The sequence below is a fragment of the Hevea brasiliensis genome, chromosome 6 (assembly GCF_030052815.1).
Source record: "Hevea brasiliensis isolate MT/VB/25A 57/8 chromosome 6, ASM3005281v1, whole genome shotgun sequence".
NCBI classification, from domain to species: Eukaryota; Viridiplantae; Streptophyta; class Magnoliopsida; order Malpighiales; family Euphorbiaceae; genus Hevea; species Hevea brasiliensis.
This window is the reverse complement of record NC_079498.1, coordinates 3,815,611-3,824,963: the sequence shown is the minus strand read 5'-3', so window position 1 is coordinate 3,824,963 and position 9,353 is coordinate 3,815,611. Positions and strand designations below refer to the sequence as shown.

Below are 9,353 nucleotides of genomic sequence, written 5' to 3'. Positions count from 1 at the left end.
ATATAAAAATTATAGACGGTTAAATTAAATTAGGATTTTCATACATAAATATAAAATTTTATGATATCTGAATTAGTGTTAGAATTTTATTAGTATTTTAATAGGATTATTAAAAGAAAGTGTATGACTAATATACTTTTCGAAAAAAAAAAAAACTAATTATGTAATTGGCTAAATTTGCATAGGCTAGGAATACTTGTAAATCAAAATACATTAATTATTGTTTTTTTTTTCTGTTATAGAACTTTTATAATTAAAATTTTAATTTTATAATTATAAGTAAAATTCAAATCTAAGTATGAATAGAGATGTGAAAATTGAACTGAATGAGGATATATAAATAATTAGGCTTATTATAAATAATTGTAACTAAAAATTTTATGATATAAATAATTTAATAAATAATTAAATAGTAGTAATATTATCATTATTAAAGGTAGTATAAAGGAAATAATTATTGAGGTATTACAAAATATTAAAAAGACAGGTATTTATTTTTCAAATGATTAATTTAAAAAAAATTAATTTAAAATGCAATTTTAAAAATATTTATGAATTATAATTTTAAGCGATTTATCTATGATTATGTGCTATCAAAATAAATTATATTAGATTCTACCAAAAAGATCTTATATTAGATTTTATAAAAATTAATATTTTTTTATAATTATTTATTAAATAAAAATGCTATAAATAAAATATATTTTTATAATATTAAAGAGCATAATATAAAAAATTTGATAAAATATATTATTTGTTACAAACTATTTTTACTATTTTATATTTAAATAATTATAAATACAAAATTAATTAATATTCTATGAAATATATTATTTAAATATTAAAATAATTATTTAAAAATGTAAAAATTAATTTATTAATAGAGATTAAATTATTTTAAATTAAAACCCAGTTAAACTAAAAGTTAATTTAAACGGACGAAATTAATTTATGAACGAAATTTAAATTTAAATTTAAAGATTAAATCTTTACTAAAAATAAATCAAGGATAGACCTGCCTGGAAATTTTACTATACTTAAGAGACTTGGTAATAATTTACCATAATGAAAATCCCCTTCAAGCGATGATCCTTCAAACATGTTTTGCAGAAAATATTAGCAATTCTACCAAACATTCAACACAGAATCCTTTCTCATGAAATAGTTTGAAATCCTAACACTGGAGCTCGAGAACAAAGATCTAGTGCAAATGCATATTCTCTGAAGTTTAAATTTATGCAGAACTACGAGGTCACTGAGTTAAAATAAAAAAATCCAAGGGTTTGGAACTGTACCAAAACGCTTAGCTAGAAGGGAACTAAACTAAAACAAATAGACAAGTACAGGGAGAGAGTCTACATTTTGAGACCTGACACTGCGGTTTCAGCCACCTTGGTAAACAAGCAGAGAAACAAATGTTTAGCATAACTAAAGGGACACAAAGCATCAATCAGCCTACTTCTAAACATCTGCTTACATTTCTCTGCCTCACTCAAATATTCCCCTACTCTAAGCCTTTTTAACTTTTCACTGCTGCCAAACATCTAATCATCTAAGGTTTCCTAATTCTTATTGTTCAATGTACAAAAAGAACAAACCAACAGACAGAATAGAAAACGGAGAATAGAGAACCAGATAGCTCCCAGCTACAATGCTACTCATCCTAAATAATAATCAAACAAATAGGGCTATCAAAACGAATGTTCTGGTGCTACTGGTAGCGATGTGTCGGTTGCTGCTGTAGTGCTAACCTTTTTTCTCATCTCTATGACCTTCCTGTGGGAGTTGGAGTGCAATGATGGAACAAAGGTTGGACTAGCGGCAGGACGGTACTCTGGAAAGAGACGGCCAGACCTGTAACGAACCCCACAAGCGTTGCAAAGGGTTTTTGGTCCCATTGGCCCCTCTCTCCATTGTGGAGTCTTGGTCACCTCACAGTGTGAGCATTTTCTGATTTCAACTGGCTCTTGTGAGCACGGTTTCACCATCTCTACAGTACAGGACAGCAGCCTCAGATTTTTTTTCTTCTGTTTTTTCTTGGCAAGGTTCAACATTTTCTCATCAGGGTAGGTCTCTGATTCTGATTCTGATTCAGAAGAACTCATAGGATGATATTGTTTTGGAGAATAGGAAGTGGACATGAATGAAAATGTGCGTCGCTGGGGCCGTGGGCGCTTGCTTCGAGGGCGCTTCACTGGGATGATAAATTTGGGGTGATAGACCATTGCATTTTCAGCTGAGGAAGAGCTGCTGCTGCTTTCAAGGACAGAAACTGGACTGGAGGTCCAGAACAGGTGTGAATATTTAACCTCTGAAGAGTTATAATTAAGGGGAATGCTTCTGCTAGAGGATGCTTCGGTGGCAGTCGGCCACTGTTTTGGCTGAGAAGATTCATCACACTGAGCATCAAATAAAAGGTCAATAAACAAGCGACTGACAGATGGAAAAATATGTTGGCAATTGTCTAGAAAAAACTAGAACATAGGTGAAATTTTCAAATTTGTTCCATAGAATGACAAACCAAAAGTAGAGTTTTAACAACTAAAACAACATGCTATGGGAACGTGAAAGGCATCCCCTTGCTCTAGAACCATTTGTCCACTGCATAACAAATACAGCTCTGTTGACACAATTATTACATATGTGAAAGGAAACAATGAATTATCAGAATACATTCTAGAGTAACCTAACAATATGTAAATATACAAGCATAGAAAAAAATTTTGATCACTTTCAACAGCCATTTCCATGCAACTCCTTGCGTGGTCAAAAGGTATAACCTTGCATTTATAAGAGACCGAACAGATTCTTCAACTGAGATTAAATATCAATCAAGACGGGTATAATTGATATGCATTATTAGCGGCATCAACAGGAAGCAGGTTATACCAATGAATTCAACACTCGAATCTTCATTATATAAATTCAGCACCTATTCACTACAAATAGTACACAATGAATTCATGCTTCATCGTAAGTATTCCATTCTCCTCTAGATCTAGAGAGATGGTGTGAATGACTGAAATTAGTCAACACTCTCTTAGAACAAATGTTTGCTTCTTTCTAGTTTCTAGCTATGGTAAAAAAGGCAGAATACTGTCAGCATAAACTTGTAAATTGTGATTTCCTGGCAATTATAACACACTTAATTTCCATAAATAATACATTCAACTATAGGGCAATAAGTGCAGGTTTGATCAAGTTTGATGGAAGTCCTCATTATACTGCACACAGCTGAACCCAACAATCTGCACCAGGCAATGCAGATATTTGAGAGGCCAACTTAACATACAAATGACACCAAATCTTAGTTTGTATTTTTGTTCCTCCTTCCCATCTTCTAAGGCAATAACCCCCATTTTTTGCAACTGTCACCAACTCAGCGATTCTGTTGCTTTAGAACGAACTCAAACTTCTAAATTCCTTAGAACCTCAAAGCTTCATAATAATACGGCTTCCATAGCTTAACTCTGTTACTGAAAGCATGGTAGAACAATGAAATACCATTATATCAACATACATTTCCAAACATTCCTCGTATAATCCTTTGCAGATTCATTATTCCATCATTTTTCATTGTTGTACAAGCGAACAATACAACTTCTTGTTAAATTATGTAATTGATTTACTATATTCTTATATTTCTTTTAGTTTTTCAGTGAATACACATTTAGTTTCCACATTTTACCTAAATGGATTTATGAAGCTATTTGTGATATAAGTTCCTCCCCCAGTGCAGATGTTCAAGGTTGTTCCCATCTTATTATTGTTGGTTGAATTGCAAATTATATGACACTTCAAGATTCTACATTAGGAGTTCAGGATAACAATGGCCTGTGTAAATAAATCATATGTTTTTGTAAAATAGCTGAGATGCAAATTTTTTTACCCATCTTAAGTATTAAATGCAAATGCATTTATATGAACATGTCAAAAAGAGAAAAGAACAATCACATTGTTCATATTGAAAATTTTTAATGAACCATTCTAGTAAACCATATGCTAAATAAACTATGACAAATGAAGTAACCCTCGGTTGGATCTCACTGGTCATTATGAAGTAACCCATAACAAAAATGGAGTTTACAAAAGCAGCATGCATAATTACATAAATGGAGCAGTAAACCATCTGCTTCATTAGAGAATGATGATGCATAACCTTCCACAATTCCCAATATATTCAAACACGCTTATAAGATAAACTTTAAAGAAACAAGTCTACAACCTTAACACTAACAGATAAAAAATTAGGATAAACAAAATGTACTATAGCCCATTTGTTGGCCATATAATAGTAATTAAGTCGAAGGGCACAATGCACAATTACCAGGGACTATGAATGAGGGCACAATTTAGAGACTCTAGCATGTGCACCTTGAGAATGGTGAAGCATTCATAACCAAAACAACAGCAAGCATACACATCAAACCAATTTATTAAACTCACCAAAACTGAGGAGCTTTTCTTTACTTTAAGAATGTCACTACTATTTTCACCATAAAGGCCAGCCGTTAAACCTGCCAAAACATTTGATGGTGGTGGCACCAGCTGTTGAAATTTGGCCTCCCAATCTTCCACTACATTCGGTTCCACATCCTCCAAAGGAAAATCTAAAAATTTAATGGCATCATCAAAAAAATCATCTGGGACGCCATTAAAATTTTCATCAAAAAACCAAGAACCATTCATATTATTACCCTGTGTATCATACAGAAAAAAGAAGAACAAAATAATCAGGCAATTGTTATTCAAAACCATAAACGCACACTCCCCACAAAAGAAAACGTGTTATAGTACAGAAATAAAGGAAGCAATACTCATTAAAGTCATACATTACTTTCTTATACTTGAGGATCATACCTTAGAACTCAGCTTCTTCTAGATGTGCAACATGTATCTAACACAGGTACGTTAATTGTGATATGAGTTTGATGTTGGTACATTTGGTTCATGTGTCACACTTCTGTTTTTGCCAGTCTTCAAACAGGAAGGATTATTATAATTAAATAAATAAATGCATATTCTGTGATTATAACCTTTTGTACGAAGTTATTATCAAGATTTTGTCAACCAAACAAGCCTTAATAATAACAATAATAATATATCTTATTTTTCACTGCATCTCATTCATTGGTTCAAATTGAAGTCATAACCATGAAGAAAACAACCACGTATCTGATTTGAAAATGATGTCCTTGTTTAGCCACATTTAGACTTATGCCTTTGCCAGCTTTCATACAAGAAGGATCATAATAATTCAATAAATAAATGCATCTTTTGTGATTATAAACGGACTTTCATATTCTAAATTACTTTTAGAACCCTTTTTACGGAAGTTATCATCAAGTTTTTGTTGCCATAGAAAAACTTATGCATATGTGTTATTATAAACTATAATTGGGTAAGGTAATTACATTTATTTCATTTAATTACTCTGATTATAAGGACTATGCATTTTTTTTTTTTTGGGGGAAAAAAGTATATCCCTAAATGAATTAAATGCGTTCTTTGATTGTTCTATAAGAAATCTAGTAATTATGAGAAAGGAATTGTAACCGTCCCTTTCTCTCTACTAATTATCTGATTAAAAAGGTTGTATTGAATGGTGAAATGCGTTCAATTTTGATCAGTTCAGAAAGGATATACCTAAAAAAAAGTTATACATGCATAGTAATTGAAGGAAATAAACTATCCCCATTATAGCTTATTATAAAAGTTTTTCCATGGCAAGTTGGCAACAAAATCTTGGCAATATTTTCGTACAAAATGTTATAAAAATTTAGAACAGAAAGTCCATTTATAATACAGAAGATGCGTTGATTTATTGAATTATAGTAATACTTCCTGTTTTAAAGATTGACAAAAGCATAAGTGTAAATGTGGCTAAACAAGGACATCATTTTCAAATCAGATACTAAGTTATTTTCTTCACGGTTACGACTTCAATTTGAACCAATGAAAAAGATGCAGTGACAAATAAGATATATTATTATTATAATAATAATAATAATAGTATAATTCTTAAGGCTTGTTTGGTTACCGAGAAAATGCATGCAGAAAAGGTTAAAAAAAAAATCAACACTCAATTTTGAGTCATATGTTCCCCAAGCTATTACACTGAGCAGAGAGCGAGAGTTAGCTATTTTGGCATCATTACAAAATTTACACATTAAAAATGCTACTCAACGACCATTCAAAAGTCTAACACTATTTTCCCTCATTTTCTCCCGAACCAAGCAGAAAATGGCAGAAATAAAGCGAAATAGAGACAATGCAACTGAACATTTAACACCAAAAGGGCTAAAAGAAAGAAAATGAAGCATTTAAAAGCAAAAAATCAGACAAACCTTAGAAAAGAAGACCTAAATGGGACCAAATCAAGGCATGAATGTAAGTTATCGAAATCAAAACCCCAAAGAGAGACAGATACAGCGAGTTCCGCCCACAGTATACATTAGAAACGGCGCCGTTACAGTGACTGGATATACATTGTAAATTTCTCGATAATAGTTGAGAGAGATAAGGAGAGGATAGAGAGAAGAAGATGATAGTGAAAAATCAGATTCCTTTCGAATGTCTCTTGTCTGAGATTAGGATTTTTAGGTTTCCAAACGGGTGAGAGGGGTAGAAATATAGTGAGTACAGGTTTACGGAACTTAATATGGAATAATGCTTGATCGCCGTTTATCTGGTATTCCGTTTTAAATAGGTTTTATTTATATTTTCTTTCACTTTTTAAAATAATTTGGAGTCGACTCGTTAAGGGTTAAAACATTCACAACAGTTATCTTTTTCATTTACGAGATCGAACATTCGACGTCATTTAAAAAATAAGAGTGTAAAAATACTCTTTTCAAATATTCATGAAACTCAATTCAACTCAACTCAATTAAATTTTTATCCTAAAAATTTAGGGTCGGCTATATAGATTCGCTTTCTCCACTCTAAACGATTTTGGATTAAATACTCAGAAATATGTAATGCTTCTAGGTCATCTTGTACTACTCTCCTCCAAGTCAATTTCGGTCTATCCTTTTTTTTCTTTCTATCCTCTAATTTAATGTGCTCTACTTGTCTAAAGCTTCCGTATGTCTACGCTTCACATGACCAAACCACCTCAATCTCCCTTCTCTCAACTTATCTTCAATTGATACTAAAATTGAGCATGAAAAATGTTTTACCCCTTTTTCTTGAGGCTAATCTGAATCACCTTTATTGAAAGCTAATTTCACCATTAATCTAAGTCAATAACTAAATATATTTGAATAGTTAATTAACTCAAAATTATTTGAGAATTGATAATATTAAATTATTTATGAACTTTTTTTTAGAATATAGGCCAAACTTAATAATGATGGGAAGGAAAGGAACATACATAATAATATAGTAGTTGGAGATGAAAGGAATCAAGTGGGGGTGGGTGGGAGTGGCGTATGAAAGAAAAATGTATGGGCCAAGTATGGCAAGATTTGAGAGAGCACCGACGATAGGGAAAGGCTGGCATCAATTTTCTTGGTGTTTGAAAACAAGGGACCCTCCCCTCAATCCAGGTGGATTTTTTTTATCCTTTTTCGGTCCAAAAGCACCAACTACAAACCCTAGAGCATCATGTGCTTTCACATGCACTAACGTTCTCCCTCTAACCAATTTTAATCACTCATTTTACACCTCATTTACATCTAATCTTATCTAATAATTTCTTTTCTTCATTATCTTTGTAAACCGGATGCTCACTCATAGGGAAAATCACCCTCCTCTGTTTTTTGACAGAAAAGTTCTCGCTTCAACTCCAAACTCTTGTGGGTAGAAACTGAGAGAACGATCTTTTTTTGGTAGCTGGGACAATCTCAGATTGCTTCTTATGATCATCTCATCTAAAGATTGTTTAATATTGCCCTTGTATCAACCAACTCCTCTGGGTTTTACACTTGTGTAAACCAAGATCTCTAACTTGGTTTTACTTGTGGATTCACATTCACTCACCCCATCTACAAACTAAAGAAAATGATTCCACTTGGCATGTGCATGATATAATACAAAAAGGATTCACATTGCAATATCAGATCACAGAAATAGACAGTGACTTTAATCTAATCAGAATGCCATTTGTTAAAAAAAAATATTATTTAATCTTTATATTTTAATAAAATTAATTATTTAAAAAAATATATTATTTAATTTTCCTATTTTTAATTCTTAAACGGTTTAACCGTTCTCTTTAACTTTTCTTTTAATTAAATTAATTAAAAAAAGAAAATAGGTATAAATAAAATTAAATAATTGATATATTTAAAATTATATAATTAAATAATTATATTATTCAAAATAATTACGAGGGAAACTGTTTTCCATAAAGTGAAGCCTACTGAATAATTGAATAAGCCCTCCAATCATTGCTGAAATTTGTCACAAAATACATCATCAGATATGAAAGTGACACTCACTTGGCAATCAAGATGGCAGGCCAAAAAAGGTTAATTTATTTCTGGTCCCTCAGTTTACATGTTGATGAATATTAAACACAGCCAGGAATTCAAAGCTTGCAGAACTTTCCAAGGAGCAGCGACACAAAGATTTGAAAACTGGTGATAGCCAAAGAACTCAAGCCCATTAGGTGGTATTTCCAATTTGCAATTCTGAGAAAATGGTTAAAACAAGAACAAGGAATTGATATATATACATAGTTTTCATACAAAGAATGTCTTGCATAATTTTTTATGAATATATTTCTTCTCATAATCAAATTCATCCCTAAGGAAAATTAATTATTCATATATTTTCTTCTAAAGATTTAAATTTTATTATCTTAATCTATATAAATTTTGTTAAAATAAAGGTCTACTAAACCAATAAAATTTTAAAACACATCGATTTACACCCATTTAGTAATTAGTGCCATTGGGAAAAATTATACACTAAAATCGATGTATATATAATGATTTTATAGTAATTGTTGATTATGATGAATCCTACATAGTCCTATCATAATTAAAATGATTATAATTAAACCATTATATGATTACACCAAATAAAAATTCATGAAATAAAGGACCTTTGAGTGGTTTCAAGAGTCGAATTATAAATACTCATTTTGGAATTGACCAATCCGATTTTGATCCTATTCCGGACCATGGCCGGATTTACCTACCCCATCAGTGTTGCCATTTGCTGGTGCCAAGAACATGGCATTGGTGACAGATGAATAATTAAATATAAATACGAGCAAATTATATTAAGGCATTGCAGATTGATTGATTAATTCAATTTTAGGTTAAGGGTTGAAAGAATCCTGATCAAATTTTTTTAACCTGGCCGATTCTTGCATTTCTCATCAATCTGGCCATTTCGGACAA

At 31.4% G+C, this 9,353-nt stretch overlaps 1 protein-coding gene across 3 annotated transcripts; it reads right to left on the bottom strand.

Moving 5' to 3' along the window:
* Positions 1–1,202: 1,202 nt before the first annotated feature.
* On the bottom strand, positions 1,203–6,612 carry LOC110642715 (GATA transcription factor 11). Of its 3 annotated transcripts, XM_021794846.2 has the most exons (4): positions 6,348–6,609; positions 4,861–4,977; positions 4,447–4,698; positions 1,203–2,399 (listed from the first exon to the last, which is right to left on the bottom strand). In XM_021794846.2, exons 3-4 carry the CDS (start codon positions 4,687–4,689, stop codon positions 1,692–1,694), a joined length of 951 nt encoding a protein of 316 aa, XP_021650538.2. In that variant the 5' UTR covers positions 4,690–4,698; positions 4,861–4,977; positions 6,348–6,609; the 3' UTR covers positions 1,203–1,691. The 3 variants fall into 3 exon arrangements, with proteins under 3 accessions (XP_021650538.2, XP_021650539.2, XP_021650537.2); XM_021794847.2 differs by lacking the exon at positions 4,861–4,977 and having other exon boundaries at positions 1,203–2,381; positions 6,348–6,612; XM_021794845.2 differs by lacking the exon at positions 4,861–4,977 and having other exon boundaries at positions 6,348–6,607.
* Positions 6,613–9,353: the final 2,741 nt, after the last annotated feature.

Coding starts and splice junctions, on each gene's coding strand:
- LOC110642715 (XM_021794846.2), bottom strand. CDS start 4,689: ATGAATGGTTCTTGGTTTTTTGATGAAAATTTTAATGGCGTCCCAGAT. Junction 2,400..4,446: donor AGAAAAGCTCCTCAGTTTTG/GTGAGTTTAATA, acceptor TTTGATGCTCAG/TGTGATGAATCTTCTCAGCC.